This window comes from Pholcus phalangioides, unplaced genomic scaffold (assembly GCF_987345545.1).
Source record: "Pholcus phalangioides strain wild (caught in Gottingen) unplaced genomic scaffold, Ppha-v1.0 ptg000004l_1, whole genome shotgun sequence".
Taxonomy (NCBI): Eukaryota; Metazoa; Arthropoda; class Arachnida; order Araneae; family Pholcidae; genus Pholcus; species Pholcus phalangioides.
Genome location: NW_028301597.1, coordinates 36,836,333 through 36,860,049, shown reverse-complemented (window position 1 = coordinate 36,860,049; position 23,717 = coordinate 36,836,333). Strand labels below are relative to the sequence as shown.

At 34.6% G+C, this 23,717-nt stretch overlaps 1 protein-coding gene across 2 annotated transcripts in view; it reads right to left on the bottom strand.

Moving 5' to 3' along the window:
• Polr3E (RNA polymerase III subunit E) overlaps window positions 1–23,205 on the bottom strand; it is a 30,971-nt gene extending 7,766 nt beyond the window's left edge. Inside the window, exons 1-12 of one of the 2 annotated variants that reach the window (XM_089231450.1) lie at window positions 23,118–23,205; window positions 20,711–20,839; window positions 18,966–19,090; window positions 16,485–16,567; window positions 13,485–13,583; window positions 11,451–11,608; window positions 7,037–7,158; window positions 5,882–5,982; window positions 3,744–3,852; window positions 3,369–3,450; window positions 1,131–1,190; window positions 767–870 (exon numbers count right to left, since the gene is read on the bottom strand). In XM_089231450.1, coding sequence (XP_089087576.1) covers window positions 767–870; window positions 1,131–1,190; window positions 3,369–3,450; window positions 3,744–3,852; window positions 5,882–5,982; window positions 7,037–7,158; window positions 11,451–11,608; window positions 13,485–13,583; window positions 16,485–16,567; window positions 18,966–19,090; window positions 20,711–20,839; window positions 23,118–23,144 — 1,199 coding nt within the window. In that variant the 5' untranslated portion in view covers window positions 23,145–23,205. Of the gene's footprint in view, window positions 1–766; window positions 871–1,130; window positions 1,191–3,368; window positions 3,451–3,743; window positions 3,853–5,881; window positions 5,983–7,036; window positions 7,159–11,450; window positions 11,609–13,484; window positions 13,584–16,484; window positions 16,568–18,965; window positions 19,091–20,699; window positions 20,840–23,117 lie in introns of both variants that reach the window. The other variant, XM_089231451.1, reaches the window with a different exon arrangement.
• Window positions 23,206–23,717: the final 512 nt, after the last annotated feature.

The window sequence follows — 23,717 nt, the reverse complement described above, 5'->3', positions numbered from 1 at the left end:
AAAAATTTGCAGTGATGTATGGATTTTTAAGAGCATGTTGTAAACAATTTTCAGTGGTTAGGTTAAACAGCTGTAAAATTTTAGGAATGCTAGCAAAGCTGTGTAGTGACTTCACCATAAACCAGGGATGAGCTACAAAACTTGACTAGCAAGCTTTTAATGATATTTTAGACAGTAGATAAAAGCAACTTCAAGGTATGTAAAAGCCTTAACTATGAATATAACCATCAAATCTACCCAAAAATTACTACTTGGTTTTGTCGTAAAATAATCTTTCAAAAAACATTTTCAAGCACAACTGCAAATGTCTTGCTTTCATAAATTATAACACTGTCCAGATTTTTCTAAGAAAAATTTTCACAAAAAAAGTTTTGCAATCAGTCAAAATCTACTCATGATCTACTCATCAAACAACATCAATGGGTAGCTGATTGCTGCCCTACACATTCATTAGCATAATTGGCTGAAATTAATAATTAAATTACAATAAAATCAACTAAAAAAATTTACAAACAATAAAAAACCAAAATCATGAGGTTACAAATTAGTACATTATAATCAGTGCCTCCTAAAATATTTATATATTCATACTGATTATTATAAGACAATACAAATGTTATATCCATAGTTTCAAAATAGTTATGACATTACCCACTAACTCATACCACAAAATCATGTAATAAATACCATGTTCACAGAAAGGAGGGCAGAATCATTTAATTGACTAAAAATATAGACAGCAAAAATTTCTGAAAAAATTATATACTTGTCCACAAATTCTTTATCATATAAATATTTGAATTCCCATCCCTTGTTGTAAACCTTCTTTGCAACCTGTTGCAGTAATGCAGTGACATCTTCATCAGGAATCTGTAAAAAGTAATGTATTAAAATGAAATGAAATAAACTTTTTTTTTGGTAAAGGTAATTTAATAACACTTAAGTGAGAGTTAATTAAAGAAAAAGAAATTAAGAAATAATGAAAAAATCCATATTTTTTTAGTTTTCCCAGAAATTCATTGATTTGAAAGAGAGGTAGTTAATTGATGCACTGAAACATACAAAAGAACTTGAAAAATACTTAAAAAAATCAATGTTCAAATTAAACACATGTTAATTTTTTCCCTTACTTTTATCACAGCCAGCACTTCACTCCTGCTTACATGCCTCGATTTTGTGAAGCACCATAGCTGAAATACATGAAGCAACTTTTAGACGTGATCATCATCAGACATGAAATTTATGTTTCCAATACTTTCAATGAGAAATACAAAGTATATGCAAATCAAACAATGAATAACTAGATGAAGCAATATTTAAAATGTTAGACCCCCTTCAAGTAATTTGTGCTAGCAATTTCTTGAACAAGAAAAATCATATTTCCTCCATGTTAAATCACATGAGTTTTGGAAAGGATTGACTGTTGGAAAAAGAAATAAACGTTCAAGATTTGGAAATAACAATTTTTACACAAAGAAAAACTTCAATCTGGATGGTTTTCCAGAATTAATCAGACATATTTACAGGAAGGCTAAGTAGATTATAGCCCAGTGCAGCAAGTTTGGGAAGCGGGAGGTAAAGAAAATCAGAATAAATTAGGAGGAGGCTGGTAAAAATTGTAACAGACAACAAAACCATAATTTTATCTACAGTGCATATCTTATTGGGGAATAACCCAATGGTTATAACCAATAAGTAAGGATACATAAATTTTGTATTTACGAAATAGATCTGATAAATACGAAATAAATTAAATTTTGATGAATAAATGTGTGTGAAAATTTTATTTTTTACTACTTTCCAGTGAAATATAGATAATTTGCTGTTTTAAAAGAAAAAATTGGTGATAACTTCTCAGTACTTGAGTCTTGTGTCTTCATGTGCTTAAAAGCCAATATTCTCTTGCCAAAACTAGATCACTTTTTTTATAAAAATACAACACCACAACAGACAAAATGCCCAATGAGGTGGCTGAGAAAAAAATACCCATAACAAATATGGATGTCATATATTTAAAAAATACAGCAACCCAATTAAAAATGCAATTACAAACAATAATTCATGTAATCTTCCTTCAGTTTTGAAAATGATGTTCTAAATTGTATAATAATGTATTCAGTTGGCTTTTGTTTCTGAGTTATATAAGGCTGGGTACACACTGGCCTAAGAAAATTATGGAACTAATCGACAAATTGGAAAACAACCAAACTACCCATTCACACATCTTGTGGAGTAAGTTAATGGTCTTGAAATATTTGGAGCGCCAAAATATGGTCATTTTTGAAAAAAGGCAGAAGAATATTTCGACAAATTAAAATAGTGACTTGAAAACGGGCATAATATGAAGTTAAAGACAGCAGCACATAACTAAATTGACTACACACATGGCATCTAATGCTACGAATGAAGCCTATCATTATATGGATATGTATTTTGGACATCTGACGCTGCAACACCACACATCATCATCTTTGCAACCAAATTTATTAACTGGAAGTCTTTTCCGAAAAATATTTTTTAAAGTCATGACATGGGATGATCATGCTATTTCTAACAGTAAACCAACAGACTTTTGGTTATGCCATGCAGACTTCAAATGTTACCCCAGTATATTCCGAAACATGTATAACTTCAGAAATATAAATGTGTTAGGGGCTACACATATGCACACATCATGTTCCTTCATGTACCAATTAATAGACATTTTGGTAGGTCAGCTTAGAAGGATAGCTATTAATTTAAATTATATACCCTAATTAAAAAACAGTCATGATTATATTTGAAAAAAAAATTGTCTTTTCATTTTTTAGCAAACAAATGCAAAATTTTTTATTTGGATTTTTTGTTTTTTGTAAATAAATGCAAAATTTCCAATTTCAAAACTTTTTTTTTTGTGAAATTTTGATTTTTTTTATTTGCGAAATTTACATATCCCTACCAATGAGTAATGAGATTTCTGAGTTAATCAAATAAGAGTTTTTACAACTGGACAACTGGCTATGAAAAAGCCAAATCTTATCATGAAACAGACACTACAGAAACTGAAGGAGTCCAACTGAGAATGCCTCCAATATCTACCATGCTTTTCAGACTTGGCTTTTTTGGAATTTCATCTTCTTTCTATTTCCAGAGAATATGAAGAGCAAGAAGTTTGATTCCTTACAATGAATCAAACATTCCTATGTAACCTTCTTGGAAGAAAAAGTACTCAATGTGTTTATAAAAAAAATGAACCTGAGAACTTGTAATGGAAGATAGTAATGGAAAAGTGGTGGTATTGATGAATAAAAATTTTTTTTATTTAATGTTAAAATCAGGCATGAACAACCATCTATCATCCAGTAAATATGATACACAACATTACTTACAATATAATCTCTTGCTCTTATCAGTACATCTGAGCAGATTCCAGTATATGGACTTGTTGTATCTTTACCATAAATTGCATCACTGCAAACATAAAAGAATAAAATGAGTACAGGAATTTTTATGTGAATTTGTCAGAATTAATCAATAATTAATCGTCAAATTTCACAACTTGTCTCAAGATTCTAAGTTATTTATAGAAATGCTATAAAAGTATTTTTTCCTCACATAAACTTTTGGAAAAATGAGACACAAGACAGCAGAATTGCATAAATACAAAGGAACATACTAAAAATCTTATTTTTCATGGCATACTTAATCTTTGAAATGTTATAAAACAAAACTAAATGTCTCTTGATATGGTGAAAGATTGATACCTTTTGACAACCCAACAGCCTTGAACAAGTACAGCAATCTGCTGTAGATATTTTTCCAAATTCTCTGGAGGCAGAAGTTCAGCAATATGTTCAAATTTCAGAACTTGGGCTTAAGGGAGAAATTAAATGAAGGATATTAAAAATATATATTGCATGCAACATGTTGAAATGTTCTAAGCTCAAAGTCTTCTTAACAAGTTTGGGAACACAGGGCACAAGCATTTTTGTGTCTCACAAAAATTATGTATGTAAATTCTTTTAGACTGATTTGATATTTTTAGCTTTTAGTCTTCCAAAATAAAGGGGGGGGGGGAGTAAAAAGATTACTAAGCTGTTAGTTTGTTTTCTTTTACACGAATGAATACTCTACTTGCCCAAAAAAATCTGGGCTTGACATTGGGAATCACAGACCATTCAAAGGTACATGACAAGTATCCAGCAGCAATAGAAAAAAATGGGTAAAGTAATAAAAATGCAAAAACATTTGTTATGGCACAATGCAAAAAAAAGTATTTATCCTCACTAAGCATTTTAAGAAGTGCACATATCTCCCACATATTCCTGGGAGGTATGGAACTTCTATGTAACAGGGATGCAAGTACCCATCATCCATTTTGGAGCAGCAAACTCATTTGTCGAGCAGAAATTTTGAAAATGGAGGCAGATAAAAAATGAACTATATCTGCAACCTAGGGAGTAATTTTTCTGTGAAATGCCAAACTTTTTGCCAAAAATGGTTGGAACGGATAATTCTATAAATAAAAATTTCCTTCACAAATTAAAGTTGATTTAAATTTTTTCTGAAGTATCCTATCTGTCACTGCTAAAGCATGCATTACTGAAATGATGAATAAAAACTTTTTTCAAATTATACACCATGCATACTGAAAGCCTAGGCAGCAAGAATTTCAGCAGTTTGAAAACTAAAATCTTATTCATTCTGCTATAGCAAAAAAAGTGCAGAATATAATAAGGGTTTAAGTGAAAAAAAATTCTCACAGAATTTGAAGAAACGATTAAATTTAAAAACAAAATGCAAAACAAAGAGAAAAATATAAATACCTTATTAACTTAAATTTCTCAACATAATGGCATGTTAATAGATTAAAAGTGTTTTTTTCTGCTGCTTTCTTAGCCTGAAGCCTGTTACAATATTTTCATATGAATCACGAGTCGCTTTCAGAAGTTCAGCATCTCAATGACAACATCTTTCAAATTTTTCATACCCTAGAACTTTGTGTCTCTTCTTCCATTAATGTATTGGAAGGACAGATTTTTCACTGTTTCTGATGCATGCAGATAGAAAAGATAAGCTTCTAGAATGTTTAGCCTGTTCAGTTTGATGCTGAGTCTTGCACTGAAAAAAAGCTAGCTCTGAAAACATAGGATCCTTTTCTTTCAATGCATTTTCTATTAGCTTAATCTTTCATTATACAGGTTCAAAAACTGAGCTAATCAGATTCAAGTGACAGTAATTCCAGTGATGATTGATACAAAAATTCAGTTGAAGATGCTGCTGTTTTATATTAGCACGTGCAATCATATCAATGGAAATGATGAAAAATAATAGATTGGCATGATACACCTACTGATTTTATCAGCAAAGGTTTTCAAAAAAATAAGTATAACTATTTTCTTCAAGAACTTATTTTTTTTATCACAACCTTTTCATTCCACATTTTTAAAGTACCCAATGATATGAATTTTTAAATTACACAGCAGAAAGTACTTGATTTATTTCCAGTTTATGATTAACTGTATCAAATAAAGTAAAATGGCTTGTGCAAATGCTATAGCTTCCACATATTTCCCATCAAAACTCTGGCGTGTATGTATCATGGGTGTAATCTTAGGGAAGGATATAATAAATAGTTTTTTCCCTACTGGAGCTGAAACAACCACCGATAAATGGTGCCTTCTCAATATGCCCTCCCTACTCAAGACGAGTACAGAAGTTTTTCATGGATTTCTCTAGAGAGGAAGATTTCCAACCCAAGTCGATCAGTAGTGAATTGGTTGTATGGTGACAGGACCAAAAATGGTGTGCATTAAAGTAGTATTAGTGTATATGTATCGCCAGCGAAGTATGGAATCTGGCATTCTACTACCATTAATAACTTACTCTATATTTTACTTACCACTAATCATAATGTTTTTAAGGCGGTCAAACAGTGGCAGTGACTTCAAACTCCATATGGATTCAATCTCCTTGCTATTATTTACATTTTCTTCCTGAGATCTTGAAGGGAAAAATAAAATAAAATGAATTAAAATAAAAATATTATACAGGTTGTATAAATTATAAAATAATTAAAATGTATAAATATTAGAGTTTTACTGCTGCATCAAAATGAAATGTATTCAAAAACCTCTATGCAGGTTTTTCAAGTTTTCAAATTAATATTTTCCCCTCTGAATTCTGAAATTAATATAGTGCCTTCATATTAAGTTAACTGTTACAGGCAATTTGCGATAATTTGAATTCCAATGAGTTAAATATGTGTTCTAGTCCAAATTTTCTGCAATTCTTTCCAAGACTAAATTTAAGTTGAGATAAATGTTTGCACAGATAATGTACCTCCCTCTTCAAAAGGAGGTGGATGCGTAGATTGTCTTTATTTTTTCATATCTATTCATCTTTTTTATGCGACCTTCATAGCTCAAAGTATGTCTAAGTGGAAAAAAGCACTAAAAACGAGTGAACATAAAGGGTGAGTGACTTATGTTGGGGGGGGGGGGGGGGGGGTGAGTTACAATACATGTTAAAATCAATTTTTTGCCTCACTTTAATTAACACGGTAACTAGAATACTATCATATCAGACAAAAAGTAATCTAAAGATGATGTGAACAATAAGTGAGATACATGTAAACACGTCAAAATTTTATGTCAATGATGATTTGCAGCAACTCTTGGAATAAATTATAGAAAGACACAGAATTTGACTATTTCATCAGATATACAGCTTTAAACATAAAAAAGGTCATAAGAACTGAATTGAATAAAATAAGTAATTTGTAGATCAAACTGATTTTTGTTCAATTTTTTATTTCTTTTAATTTTATTCCAAGAGTTTTTAAACGGCTGCACAGACCATGACATATTTTTTTTTTTTTTTAAGTTTTTAAAAAATGGCTCAGAAAAATTTATGACCAAACCAGGATTTAACACCAGACAGCCAGAGGTTTATAATCGCTCAACTAATATGCAGTCAAGGTATTTCAATTAAGTTCAATATACACATTAAGAGAGATAAATAGTGGAGAAATAATTTTGAAAAGAAAAAGACTTACTGCAACAGCACAGGTGGAACAAGGGCTTTGAGGTGACCTTCTGGAGAAAGAGATATATTTGAGACTTCATTTTCTGGATGAGCACAGAAAAGCTTTTCAAACTCTAATTTGGACCTATTGGACTGAAATAAATTATGAAGAACTTATCAATGTTCGCCAATATATAGGGTGTCCTGTAAATGCTAATGCTGCCTTTATCTCATTAACCGTTTTTCATAGAGGTATGGTTTCAGTTTAAAAATGCTCAAAATGTGTTCAAAAATTATTCTGTACAAATTTTTAGAGTGAAAAGACTGTCACAAAATAAAAACTCAAAATTTTTTTATATATGATCGCCCTGACCTCCATCAGGAAGTTGTTGCCGTCTTTTCTGAGTCTTGCTGAGATACTCAAATTCAAAAATCTGAAAAAAGTTGGGAAAGGACAGCATAAATGAGGGGGAAAAGAACATTGTCCATTAGTTTTCGGTTATTTCTAAACATTTCTTTGATTTTTTAATTAAAATTTCTTGGTGAATATTTCAGTCAAAAATATGGGATTTTTTCTCTTGGACTCAAAAAAACAGGGCAACAACTTTGTAATTGGAAGTTAGAGGACAGTATAAAAATTTAGATTTTTTTATTTTGTGGCACACTATTCTCACTCTTAAAACTGATACAGGGTAATTTTTGAATGCCTTTTGAGCATTTTTTAAACTGGAATCATACCTTTACAACAGGCAATTGATGAGATAAAGGTTGCATTAGTACTTACAGGACACCCTGTATAGTATTAATACACTTGAAATGTTTTCACAAAATTAAAAAATTAACATACTACATATATTTTTGTATTCGTTTTTTTCTTTTTTTCAAAGACTTGAAAAACACACACTTTAGGACCACTGTTTTGGTGGTCCTGAAAGGAAAGGGGTCTGCATGTACAGGAGTCAACTTACGAGTGAGTATATATAGTATTTATACAGGGTGCATAGCTACATAATTTTCAGATATCTTCAGATATCAGATAAAAATTTGAATAAATTCCTTATTCAGCAGTAAAAATGCACCTGTTAAATATTTTTACCCATTTTTTATAATATAATTGGAAATATAAATCATAAACTTACAAAGAAATAATTTATGTCATCTCGCATGGAAGAAAAAAATAATTTACCAAGAATCAATCTAAGAAGTCGGTTCACACACTTCTTAACTATGGAGAAAAAACGATTCTTTGTTAAGAATGTGGTTGCAAAATTCTTTTCTTAACTTCCCTTTGCTTCTTAACTAAAGATCAAATCCATAGTTAAGAAGCGGATTCTTATTAAGAACCAGGAGGTGATACACCCCCTGGAGCGGTGGTTTTTTTGCATCAGGAGAGACAGGGCAACCAACAACTTTCTAATTGGGTTTTTGAGGACAGGGTGGACATATAAAAATTTTAATAACTATACATCCCATCGCAACATGAATGACGTATCTGAGTACTAATTAGAAGTTAATTTGTTATTTGGATATCATTCTAATTGCCAATATGCCTCTGAGATCAACGGTTTGCCAGTAAAATGTAGTGAGTGCTGTTAGCTATGTACCCTGTATAATATTTTTATTAGAGGAAGAAGCAATCATTGAAATTAAGCATAACATATGGCCATAATATGGCATGGCAACATAATAGCCATTTAAAAATTTACAACGCTTAGAGGAAAAGTTTAATATTACCCATTGTATAAAAACCCATTTGTCAAAAGTAAAAAATAATAAAAGACTCTTAATATCTCAAATTAACCTTCAACCAGTCATCTGGCTGTGCCAAAATAGCACATCAAGCTGATTTTTTATATAATTTAGCAAACTAATTACTTCAATTATTAAATCTGTTTTTGATGATTTCGAAAAACAGTCAAGACCATAATGTGTGTAAACCAAGTTATAATGTATTCATAAAATAAATTTAATCAAGAAAAATATTTAATTAGCTTCAAACTTCCAAAATAGAGAAAACGAGAAATTAATTAACCAGATGACTGGTTATAAATGTCAGTTATGTGATATTTTATAAATTGTTTCTTCATTTTCTACCTTATTTTAATTTTCATTTGTTCAAAAACTGTTCATTGCTACCCGCAATTAAAGAAAAAGCTTGCTATGTTCAGCCATTTTATATATGACAGCGGGAAGTAAGATTTCATTTCTAACATACAGGTACTTCACCAAACACCAACTCTGGCTATATCGCTACATTGCAATTTACTGCCAATAGTGAGATGGGTTGGAAGTGAAGGCGCTGTCTATGGGTGGTCGCCTCGAATTCGTTAGGGAAAATATCTTATCTATATCCTCCCTTGGGTTGGAACCCAGGACCCTGACGGGCAACATACAGGTACTGCCAAAACTCGCTGCTTCCAGTTTACTAATTTTCCAATACACCCTCAGGGGTGCATCCCATGGTTCATTACACGTAAAAAGCTACATGGAGATAAAAGTTACACATAAAAAAACAAAAACGTTAGTCATAAAAAAAACATTACAGTAAAACCTCCTCAAACGGCCATCTCCAAATAATGGTAATCTCCAAATAACTGCCACATTTTGTAGGAACCAAACACGTCCCATAGACTTAACATTACAAGTAACTTCCGAACAATGGCCTCTTTGGAAAAATGCATATATCACTATGACAGGGTTCCCAACAAAATCTGCTCAATCATTTCCCTGACCAAAAGCGCACACACTCTGTCACGCACATGATTCAAAACCATCCAATATTACTCTAAATTATCATTTCCTGGTAATATACAATTGAAAAGCACATTACAGACAGAATGTTAATATTTTGCTACCCCCACCCATTCCAAAATCAAATTGTATATATGATCTTGCACACAATACCAGTTTTCTTTGAAATCTCACAGAGATATAATTGAATTCAAATCATTGCTTCAACATATGATTTAAAGGTTAAAGGTTCTCTACCCATAGGCAGGGAAAAAAAAGCAAGAGAATAAAATGTTTTTCAGCAGAGATAGAAAAGAAGTTAGAGCTGGTATTGGCTTTGTTTTCAACAAAGGAGAAAAGGGCCTCTCCTCTTTAGATCCCTTCATCTATTTACTCAGAGGGCAGATTCAGTGTCACTTGGCCAACATTGTTTTCCAGTATGTAAAATCCCACCCTTTAACTGATAAGACATTTGTCTCAGTAGGCGATCTGGAGGAAAATGCTCTAATAAGAATTTTTTTTCCTCTCCCAGGGGATCTGAAAAATAATGTATGGAAAAAAGTGAAGACAAACCACTTAAATGTAAATTAATCCTCTGATTTTTTTCCTCTTCAGATGTTTCCTGACTTTTTCTCAAGTATCTCAAATTTTCCCTGACTTTTGACAAATATTTCACATTTTCCCTGACTGTTTTCTGATTCCTTGATCCTTCCTGACTTTCCAGGTTGCTGGGAACCCTATATGAGAAAAATAATTTTCAAGTAGGTTTTTTCCTTCCCCCGAACGCTATGGAGAAAAGAGATTATACATGTTTTCTTTTCCTGTGTGCAAATGCTACATGGGTATATTGGAGGCAGAAGAGAAGGAAAAGTGGCCACCAAGTGCTCTATAGTTGCATTAAAGATCATCTAAATGATCTGAAAATGTGCTAAGTCCACTTAATTGAAATAGGAATGTGCCGCAGGTCACTTGATCGGCAGCACATTCCTGCTTCAATTAAGTGGTTACTTACTTTACCAAGTCATTTAAATGATCTGGAATCAGTGCCCAAGTCATTTAAATGATCTGGAACAGTGCCCAAGTCCTTTAAATGATCTGGAACAGTGCCCAGGTCACTTAAAATGATCAGAAACAGTGCCCAGGTCACTTCAATGATTTGTAAATGTACTGTCTGTTATTGAAGTGATCTGAGAATGTGCCACTTATTCGATTCTTACAAAATTAGGTTTGAGATTGTGGACCACATTAGATGACCTCCAAATTTGGCTCGCACTTCATGAGTTTACTATGCATGATCTAGTTGATCTTGGTGTGGAAACAAAGAACTATTTGGGATTGCTAGAACTTGCTAGCATCTTGGCCCATATCAATTCTTCTCACTAAGTCGTTTCTGTTGTGTTCTATTTTCACTGCATGCCTAAATTTTAGGATGCCAAAATAGGCATTCTGTACATGGATTAATCAATTATTATATTATCAATATAATCATATATTTGTATCTATTAGAATGTAATCAATTATATAGTTATTGTAATCACAATTACAGAATGGATATTATCATTTTATATGTTATATAGATCACAACTTTTAATTTTTCTCAGAAATAAAATAGCAACTCCCCCAATAATGGCCACATTTTCACGGTCATGACGTTTTTGGGAAGTTTTACTGTATTTCATTTACATTGTATCTCACATTTAAGCATGTGCACTTACACCATCTATGTGGTAATGAGCTTGCATCCAGGGTTCAGCTTCCCATTTCTGCTGTAAATAGCTGTAAGATTTTTCTCGAGCTTTCTTAGATCTTTCCGCATTGGGTCCTGCAAACTTAACGGTGACAGCCTGAGGCTCTTGTTTCTCTTCTTCAACATCTATGCAGAAATAAAGAAAAATTAAGTCAATTAAATTAAAAAGTTGTTTCACATATTTTTCCTTTTTTTTATCTATTGTTTCTGAATGAAAAGCCTCACAGGATCAGAAAATCTTTTACGTATTGGAATATTGGAAAAGATGCCTCTGATCATTTTCTCACTTTAGTGAGCATTTGATTTCCCATGTTGACTTATATATCAGCTGAAGAAAAATATGTTAATTAAAATTATATTATTCTCCTGATATTCACTATTAAGTATATACACTGCTGGCCACCGTAAATGCAACACCCTGAAGGAAGCATGCAAATAATATGAAATTTACAACATGCATTAGCGGAGGTGAGATATGCAAATGATTAGAATTTCAGCGCAGACGCACATCACGCGCGCCTGTGGCGCCACTTCAAAGTGCTATTTAAGGCTTGGAGATTTCGACGATTTGAAGTACGGCAATTGTGTTTTTCTTGTGGTTTTTTTCAAAAAAACGATCAATTATGCCTCGTAGAAAACAGCGATCATCTTTTGATCAAGTATCCGAGTTCGACAGAGGAAGGATAGTGGCCTACCGAGATTGTGGATTATCTTTCAGGGTAATCGGTAGTCGTGTTGGACGAAACCAAACAACTGTAATGTGGATATGTGATCGTTGGATGCAGGAGGGTACGACGGCCCGACGTGTTCGATCGCATCCACCTCAGTGCACCACTTCACGTGATGACAGGCGTATTGTGCGTATGGCAGTGACGGATCGCTCAGCCACATCACGAACCATAGCACAGCACATTCAGTCTGTACCGCATCATCCAGTGTCTGCGCGTACCATTCGACGCCATTTACAGCAGAGTGGTCTGTCTGCAAGACGTCCATTGCTTCGTCTACCCTTGACGCAGAACCACAGACGTCTCCGCCGCCAATGGTGCGATGAAAGAAGGATGTGGACGGCACAATGTAATGAAATTGTCTTTACTGACGAGTCACGCTTCTGTCTGCAACACCACGATGGGTCAGATTCGAGTCTGGAGACACCGTGGAGAGAGGATGCTGAACAGCTGCGTTATGCACCGCCACACTGGTCCTGCACTGGGTATTATGGTATGGGGCGGTATTGGATATCACTCTCGCACTCCTCTAGTACGCATTGCCGGTACTTTAAAAAGCCAGCGCTACATCTCCGAGGTGTTGGAGCCAGTTGTCCTTCCTTACCTTCAGGGCTTGCCCACAGCCATATTTCAACAGGATAATGTGCGACCACACGTGGCACGCATTGTCCAAAGGTTCTTCGTCAATCGCCAGATTGAATTGCTTCCCTGGCCAGCTCGCTCTCCGGATCTTTCGCCGATAGAAAACATGTGGTCCATGGTTGCTCAACGATTGACCCAGATTACATCCCCAGCTGCCACACTAGATCAACTTTGGCAACGCGTGGAAGCTGCTTGGTCTGCTGTACCCCAAGAACACATCCAAAGTCTCTTTGAATCAATGCCGAGGCGTGTGGCAGCGGTGATCTCCAACAATGGCGGCTACTCTGGCTACTGATTTTGGCAGGAACCACACTTCACAGAAGTCTACAAATTTAATCATTTGATGCTTGGTCAACATGTTATCTACAAAATAAATATTGTTGCGATATCTCTTGTCTTTCTTGGTGTTGCAATTTGGGTGGCCAGCAGTGTATATATACAATATTTCATGTTCCAGATGAAGAATTAATTATTTTTCTAAATTATGTCAAAAATCGGCATGACGAGCTATTCCATCATAGCTAGATGACTGGTTAAAAACTGTCACAAGTGGGGTGATGTGAAAGTGACAGGCATTATACCAAGGTCTTGCTGTACGAAGCTTTTATATAATGCACTAATGTAATGTGTACCTTTGTTTTCCATCTGACCTCTGCTGTAGCTCTTATCAAGATACTCAAAACTAGGCCTCAGCTGAAGTAAGGATTTTACTGGCGTTATGTGCAATCTACCTGAAATGTACATAGAAATTCAATGGATAATCAGTCTTTCAAAAAAAAAAGAAAATTTCCCAGCAATTAAAGCTTAATTATATAATTTTTCCTAATGACTTTTACAGGTGATTGAAATAAAACTGAACTGACTAATAATTTCAAAGATTAAAAAAGTATTCATAAATCATTTAAAGAACAGATATATTTATAATAAACTTTACTTCAGCATACAATATTAACCCTCTACGGTCCCATATATATATATATATATAGTAGGATAAAAATACAAGAGAAATGAAGATAAAAAATGAAGAGGTAATGAAAAGGTATCTTTTGAATGACAAAAGCGCTAGTGATGCTCACTTGTTCTTTCAAAAATATATATATATAAAAAAGAATCATTTTAAGATAAAAACCCCATGAATGGTTCGAAAAGTGTAGGCGTTTCTGAAGGGTGGCTATGCCTAATTGCATTAAAAATGCCAACCCTTGTTCCCCGACGCCTGTCTTCTCAAAAACATGTTGGATGAAAAAATGTTAAAAATACACTATTAAAAAAATATACACAGAACTACAGATTATAAGCTCAAAGAAGCATGAGAAAAAATATATACAAAGTTACAGGAATATTAATTACAGTGAATATTTTACAAGGATTATGATAAATGTCAAAAATAAATTAAAAAGTAAAAAATGTAGTCAATAAATCACCAGACATACCTTAAGAATGGGGAGACTGTTGTTTTTTCGATTTTTCTGAAAATGTTGTTGAAGAAGGCGGTTGGAATACTGTTGCCAGATGCAGTTTCAAAAAAATGGTGGAGTGCTGTGTTGAATTCCTATTCATTATTACAAATGTGTCCGAACCTACAAATTTGCGGAATGAGTGTGTTTCTGAATATTTTGGTGTTGATGTTTGAATGCCAGTGGCTTAAACTGTTAACAGAAAAATCAAAGTAGTTTCTTTTGTCATAAACACTTGTTTCCCATGTATTGTTGTTTTTGTATATTTTTATATTTAGGAACATTATTATGTCTTCTTTTGTGGTTTCCTTCAGAGAAAGCTCTTCAGGATAAATGTTGGGGAAAATACTGTTAAAATTGGATTTGTTGAAAATGATTAGATCATCAATTTAACAAAAGCCAACAAAGTAGTAAAGCAGTTTGGATTTTTGTTCATAGAAGTGTAGAAAAAGGTTGGAAAGGGTGCTCGAATAGCAGGTCCCCATTGGTATTCCTTTAATCTGCTTGTGGATATATATTACAATGTAAAGAAAGTTTTCAAGAATGCAGAAGTTAACAAGGTTTTTCCTGTGTGTGAAATAAAATTTACGGGAACCTTCGTTATTTTTGAAAGAGATGAAAACATATGTAGAGTTTATTGTGGGGTACGCTAGGGAAGAGGTTTTCGAAATCATATGTGCAAATATGAGAAATTTTATTATTGTTGATAAAGTCAAGAACCTTATGGTTGCTGTTAATGATAATGCTGTCTTTTTCGATGAGTGAGAGTATATTGTTCAGCACTTTAAAAAACATAAAAGATTTTTTCATTGTCTTTTTTTTGTCCAACATGTTTTTGAGAAGGCAGGCGTCAGAGAACAAGGGTTGGAATTTTTAATTCAATTAGGTATAGCTACACGCCTACACTTTTCAAACCATGCATGGGGTTCCCCCTGATGAAGACCCACACTGCATAGGTTCTATTTCACTCTCATATAAAATTCAATTGTTTTCCTTTTTCTTAAAATAATTCTTTTTTGTGTATATATATATACATGGGGTGTAAAAAAAAAACATTATACCAATTTCTTTTCTCAATTTAGTGGATATTTTACATCTTTCGGTGGTCATTTCAGCACAAAGCTAAAGAAGTACAATATTTTCTTTTTATTTAGAAAGAGTTGATTCCATGTCTGTCTTTTTTTTTTTAGAGAGCTGCTAAAATTTTCTGTGTTCAGAGATTTATAAAATATCACCAAATTCAGGGGATTGGAAATAAAATTCAAAGTAATAGTAAATCTTGCTAAGCAAGATTTCATCCTCATAGATAACAATAAAATCAATGAAAACTGTATATTTTACCCTTGATTAACCATTTTGGCTAATTAAAAAATTCACTTTTAGTAATTAAATTGTTTTTGATTATGTAGTGTTACAATTAAAAATATGCAAACACCACTTTACATCTGTTTTTGAAAAAAAAAAAATCAATACGTTTTTATGAGGGTGAACCATAAGTTAAGAATGTAAATACGGATGCAAATTTCACTATTTTGATCAAAAATGTCATTGTATAATCTGAAGTTGCCTATGATCAACATTCATAAATTTCATTCACCAGTATTGAAATCTTAAGGAATGAATGGAAGGGGTTGTTAATAAAGGTTTTGTAAAAAAAAAATTAGAATTTTTCTACTAGCATATGTATGCTATCGATAAATATATTTAAAAAGTCATTTTCTTTTTAAATTATTTTTTAAATATTTATTTCTACATTCCAGCCACTCAAGAAAAAATAAACCTGCAGATGAAAAGGAGCTGTACATATCCCGCACAGACAAATTTGTATGTTTTTTTAACTTATAATCTGTATATATGCAGGAACATATAGCCTTATGCTCACAGGCCTTACTCTGTCTGAAAATTGCAGGTATTTAAAGAATCATTATGATGAATGTGTGTAAATGTAATTTTATTTGTACAAGCATGGCCCCCATAAAGGCAGACTGTCAGGGCCTGATAAAATTCTCATTATTTTTTACTTTTTCATGCTCAAAATTAACTACAGAAGGACCTGTGAAAAGTCTGACTGGGGAGGGGGAAGGGGGCTAGACTGACTAAATTCCAGCCTAGGGGCCCTGCTCCAGGATGGGTGGCATGCGTACAAGTATTTCGCTTGCATAGTAATGATAATACCTTGTCGAAGGACTCCAACAGCATAACAACCCGATGAAAACGCAACTTGGGAAGATGTGAGAACTTGTTTATCCATCAATGAGCTGGAAAAAAAATTAAAAGAAATACAGAATGGTGATACATTTTTTATTTCAAAGTTATAAGCCAATTTGGTTTTCTACTGCTCCTGCCATGGATGCTAATGCATTGGTCAAGGCTTTTCAACTGATGTGCTGTGATAGTTTTGTAGGTGAGCCACATAACTTTTCGAAAGAAATTTACTAAATTACTTCTAAATAAGTTCAAACATCATTTCATAATTTATAATTAAGTTTTATTTCAGGAATGTTAACTGTCTTTCTATTACAATGGTATTAAATTGCTTGGTCTGGATTAGTATTTAAATAATTAAAACTCAACTTTTTAAAAATCTCAATTCAAGCGTACTGCAAAATTTCAACTGTTCAAATGTGCTCTGCATAGAGACTGTACACTGGCATAGATTGTAAATAAAATCTTCCTAATTGTCATCATGAAATATGCTTGTAGTGTTCTGTAGCGCGTCTCTCAGTTGAAAACCTTGATGTAACAAAATGGTATAAGGCTCCAGAGCACAAGAAGAAGAAAAGCCTCAGGAGACGGAAGATTGCAAAAACAAAATTGGACATTCGAAAATAAACAGAGAGGGAGAATGGTGTGTGAAAGCGATCGAGTAGAATCGTCGTCTCATGTTTACGTTCTTATTTTAATTTTTTTTATTAATAAATTTCTGTTTATACACTGCTGGCCACCGTAAATGCAACACCCTGAAGGAAGCATGCAAATAATATGAAATTTACAACATGCATTAGCGGAGGTGAGATATGCAAATGATTAGAATTTCAGCGCAGACGCACATCACGCGCGCCTGTGGCGCCACTTCAAAGTGCTATTTAAGGCTTGGAGATTTCGACGATTTGAAGTACGGCAATTGTGTTTTTCTTGTGGTTTTTTTCAAAAAAACGATCAATTATGCCTCGTAGAAAACAGCGATCATCTTTTGATCAAGTATCCGAGTTCGACAGAGGAAGGATAGTGGCCTACCGAGATTGTGGATTATCTTTCAGGGAAATCGGTAGTCGTGTTGGACTAAACCACACAACTGTAATGCGGATATGTGATCGTTGGATGCAGGAGGGTACGACGGACCGACGTGTTCGATCGCATCCACCTCAGTGCCCCACTTCACGTGATGACAGGCGTATTGTGCGTATGGCAGTGACGGATCGCTCAGCCACATCACGAACCATAGCACAGCACATTCAGTCTGTACCGCATCATCCAGTGTCTGCGCGTACCATTCGACGCCATTTACAGCAGAGTGGTCTGTCTGCAAGACGTCCATTGCTTCGTCTACCCTTGACGCAGAACCACAGACGTCTCCGCCGCCAATGGTGCGATGAAAGAAGGATGTGGACGGCCCAATGGAATGAAATTGTCTTTACTGACGAGTCACGCTTCTGTCTGCAACACCACGATGGTCGGATTGGAGTCTGGAGACACCGTGGAGAGAGGATGCTGAACAGCTGCGTTATGCACCGCCACACTGGTCCTGCACTGGGTATTATGGTATGGGGCGGTATTGGATATCACTCTCGCACTCCTCTAGTACGCATTGCCGGTACTTTAAAAAGCCAGCGCTACATCTCCGAGATGTTGGAGCCAGTTGTCCTTCCTTACCTTCAGGGCTAGCCCACAGCCATATTTCAACAGGATAATGCGCGACCACACGTGCCACGCATTGTCCAAAGGTTCTTCGTCAATCGCTAGATTGAATTGCTTCCCTGACCAGCTCGCTCTTCGGATCTTTCGAAGATAGAAAACATGTGGTCCATGGTTGCTCAACGATTGACCCAGATTACATCCCCAGCTGCCACACCAGATCAACTTTGGCAACGCGTGGAAGCTGCTTGGTCTGCTGTACCCCAAGAACACATCCAAAGTCTCTTTGAATCAATGCCGAGGCGTGTGGCAGCGGTGATCTCCAACAATGGCGGCTACTCTGGCTACTGATTTTGGCAGGAACCACACTTCACAGAAGTCTATAAATTTAATCATTTGATGCTTGGTCAACATGTTATCTACAAAATAAATATTGTTGCGATATCTCTTGTCTTTCTTGGTGTTGCAATTTGGGTGGCCAGCAGTGTATTTGTCATGATGAGTGCTCACCATTCAAAGAACATAAGGTCACTACAATGCTGTAAAAATTTTTTTAGAGAAAAAATTTTTTATAAATTATTTTTAATTTATTTTAGCATCTTAACATAATTTTGGTACCAAAATTTCTTGTATATTAATCTTAGCAAATTGACCACCATCACAAAAGTATTACACAAATGTTGCTAAAACTTTCAAATGGATGTATTTTCAATAGAAAAGTATTAGTGTTCCTATTACAATACTTACATTTTCAATAGGAAATATTTCAATAATCAAAAAATGTATTTTTGGTTAAGTTACCTGCTGTAATAAGTTCCCCCAGAAGTATAATCAGCTCCAGGGCCATCAACATTTAGAGCAATCTGTTCCCCTTTACTACGATTATAATAATGTGAATCTACATTGATATGCATATCAATTTCCACCTGTAAAACAAAATGTAATCTATCAAAATTGATCATGTCAGTTTAGCAATGAAAATAATAAAATCTCTGAACTATTTGAAAAAATACAATGACTGATGACCAAAATAAAATTCAGGGTAAAAACGCCAGGAAATATCAATAAAAAATATCAATTTTTTCTTTCATATGTACATAGTGGAACCTCTGTAGTACAGAAGAACCTCTCGTATCTCTGTGACATGCAAAAAAAAATATTTCTCACAAATGCATTCTCAAAGATATGTATAAATTGAGAGGGTTTGGGTGAGATCAATGACCAAAAAAATATACAGTAAATAATTTTTTCGGCCATTTTTAAAACTTTTTAAGCATATTAACAAGCAAATTACTGTGATGTTCAACTTTTTATTAGTTTCGAAAGCCTGTTGACAGCTCACAAAAATTAAACTGACACCACTCAGAGTCATCATCAAAGGCTCAAAATAAAAAACTGGAATATCACAGAATTCAATAGTGTGGCTAAAGACTACATGAGAAAAAGGATCAGCAAAGGAATGAAATGGGTTGGTCCACCGAATGTCTTGCGTACTTTTACACATCTTTATAGCCCAAATCACTGGTGCAGTTGTCGCCTAGGTATGCGTGAATTTGCATTGCGAATTCTTACCAGGGTTTAAGCTTTGGTCGTATTTTTTGCAAAATGTGAAAGAAAATCGTAGAATGCGAAAGAAGTAGTAGCCACTTTTGCAAAAATGCATACAGGAGGTACGAAATGAGTAGACATCCAACCATCAAGCATTACATTAGCATTGTAGCATTTTGCTAAAGCTTCTCCCCCCCCCCCCCCATTTTCACTTTTTTGCGAAAGGAATTTTTTATCCAGCTTAAACACTGATTCTTACCTGTGCTTTATGTAAATTCTTGACGATGGGGACAACAACAGAACCATATCTTTCCTATTGGCCACATTTAAAACTACAGTAGACTCTCGATAATCCAGCCCACCCAGTAATCTGGCATTTTTTATTCAGTTTTCTTCCAGTTTATCCAGCTTATAGAATGGAAAAACATATCACTGCATATCTTTATGCAGAAGTTTATATTATGTAAAAGCACTTCAAGGGACTTCTACTAATCTGGAGATTTTGATAATCTGGCACACCCTGGTCTGATATGTGCAGGATTAATGAGAATCTTACTGTATAATTTTTTTTATGCAGAATCTGTTTTCATTTTTTGTAAGTTCCCCCCTCCCCCCCATTTAGTTTTGTATTATTCCTGTTGTTGGATGAAGCTACAGATCTATAAACTACTCTGAGTAGTGTCAGCTTAATTACAACTATTTTGTACATTAGGCGACTTACACACTTTATTGATGTGGCCATGAACTTACACTGGCCATCTCTGTGGCTCTACCCATAGTTTTCCCATAGCCTAACTCTGCACCACTGATATAGATATAGAAATAATTTTTTTCGTTCCTTAGAAAATCTAACATACAACACATTTCTTACAAAAACCTCTTCACACATAATACCTATATACCATATAATATACATAACCAAAAAATGTTAGGTAAGCATATTATGTAAAATTAGGTATATTATATATACCATATAATATACCTAACCTAAAATCTACCTTCTGCTGCTTGGGCTTCATTCTGGCACACACAACATTCCTCCCATCATATGGTCTGTCAGAAGGCCTCGTTGGATATTGGAATATGAACAAATTGTCAGCAAGGGATTTAGACAGATAAACATCTATCTGCAAAAGATCATCAATCAATTAAATACAACATCATCCAAATTTTTTAACAATAGTAAAAACTTATTTATATCAAATTTTACATCCTGCTTTTAACTCATCAATGATAACATAATGGAACATTTTTTTTCTTTAAATCTGAATTTCCAGATATTGGCATGGTCTAGAAAAATGTTGGCCACCACTGCTTTAAAGCATACTGTTTTTTACTAACAAGGATGGGTGGAGATGAAATTCTCATCCGTGTGAAACTGATTTTCTGTGTCTCTCACCATATAAGCAGTACGAAACAAAAAAACAAACTAAAATAGACTAAAAACAAACTAATATTGTGAAAGACAATACAGATTGAAAACAACCCAATTTTGTCATTGATGCCCTGGGTATTAGCGGCCCCATATTAGCGAGTATGCTGAGAAAACTCCGACCACATACTTCGGGTGATACTAAGACACAACTAAATTGGTTGATTTCAACCTCCCTTTTTCTCTGTATTTTAGGCTTCATCCATGCTGGACTAAACATGGGAATATGGTGAGTGGATCAAATGAAAATGGAACTCAAGCCACAAAATGAAATGACAGTTTATTTCAAATGTAAATCTCCAAAATTACACAAGCACTTGTCTGTTTCACCAAGTGGTAAATACACTGCAATTAGAAGTAATTTGGCTGAGATCAAAATCAGTATCAAACAGTCTATGACTTTGTTGTCTGAGTAAAAACTGTGACTGTTCAATACCTTTTCAGCAGACTAAATATGTGAAAGTCCCGCGGCCATAGATACACGCTTTATGGTGGATGTTGAAATGCTGTCCACCAAAACGCAGTCACATTATCTGTATATGAGTGACCACGTGTGGTCGTGTGTTGTCATGCAGCAAAACCACCTGAGAGAACAACAGGCCAGGCCGTTTGTGACCTTGATTGCTGCACAGAAATAGTGCAGAGTATTGCAGGCCACTGCATGAAAACACTTGGCTGCTTTTACACAGAGCTGTGTGGTGATAATGATGGACTCTTGTCACAAAGCACCGGGTTTCAACCCCACTGGTGCCACAGTGGTGTAGTCAGCTGAAGTTGGTTTTCGGTGGTTTCCAACTATGAAGAGCAAATGTGAGTCGATCTCCCTGTTAAAAAGTCTCGCCACAAAGAGAAACAAACCTACAGCAGTACAAATATTCAATCATTATACTTCGCTCATAGATGGAAGTATTGAAAATTCAAAAAACATGAGACTAGACACTCAGAGTGATTAACAGTATACACACATAGTACACACACACTGTTAGGTACCTATACACACACATACTTCTGGCACAACTCAGTCGGTAGTAAACTGCCCATGAAAATAAATTGGAGTTATGCTCAATTTGAATGAATGAATACTTCTACACAGAACACGTTGAAGTTTTGCTGGACAATGTTGAAACACCCACAACACTGCTTGGATTTATCACCATGTAACTTTCCTATTTTTTGTCAGCTGAAAAAACATTGAAGGGTTGCCATTTTTACTCAGACAATGAAATCATGGACAATATTCGAATTAACAAGGAGGGTGAAATAAGACAAATAAGTTGGAAAGACTCAGACCTTGATGAAACACTGCTGTGTGGCATGTCACCAAATGGTCATAGTGATACTCGTAACACAAGGATCCGAGTTCGAACTCCACCGCAACAGTGGTGGTCGCCCGAAGTTGGTTTTCTGTGGTTCCCAACTTTAAGGCGAAAATGTGAGCCAATATCCCCATTAAAAAGTCTCGTCACAGGGAGCGACAGGCCTACAATGGCAGAAATATTCAATCGTTACAATTCCCTTCTGAACCATAGATGGCAGCAGTGAAAATCAGACACAACACTATATACACACTGACTGTTAGGTGCACTCACACTTCCGGCAGAACACACTCGGTAGCAAATAGCCCATGGCGACAGACCAGAGTTTTGCTTGGTTTGAAAGAAAGAGAAACACTGTCATGACCAAGTTATGCCACGTCACGATACACGGTAATTTTAAGCGCAGTGCAAGGAGATGAAACTCGAGTCAACAATTAAGGTCAGTTCCGAACAGCTGAACAAAGACATTCATAAAAACCACCTTGGGTTCGAACCCAGGCTTACACAACCGGAAGCTGGAGCTCTAACCACACCGCTACCCGGCGGTTTTCCAACATGCAAATTCAACTGGATACGTTATCTAATTAAATTGCCAATTAAACGTTCCGCGTAGCATTTTCATGGAATATTTCTCGTTTGAATTTGGACATCACTTACTTCACTGACTACTTCGTCGTCGTCCATTTAAATTTGTGTGCGTGCACATGCACAACAAGAAAATATCTTCGGTAAACTTTATCTCGGGACGTCTTTGACCAATACAGTTTTACTTCTACTGCCTCTATTAAATTTTTTTTTAACTTAAAAGCTCGAGTGAAATTATGCATATTGAGATAAAATTTAAAAACAATTATAAAGTTTTTTAATTACTTTCTCTTACAAGTGTTCATCATATTTTCCTCCCAAAACATTTTTCACAGGGAGAAAAACAAATTCTTATGTCCAGGCCGTCTTGATATATTGTAAATAAACAAATCTTTTTAAAGGTATCTGCGTACCGGTAAGTGTAACGAGCATCGAGCTTATATTACATAATTACATTATATTAATATAAGCTCGATGGTAACAAGGCTATTTTATTCAGATTTTAAAGGAAATTTTCATGAATGTGATCTGGGGTTTTAATTAATGAAATTTTTTTGCAGCCCTTTATAAGCGCACTGTAATTTTGTAAATAAATCAAATCCGAGTTCAATCTACCTGTAGTAATGAAAGCTATGATTGATCATATCAGATTAGCATTGGCTTAAACGTGTA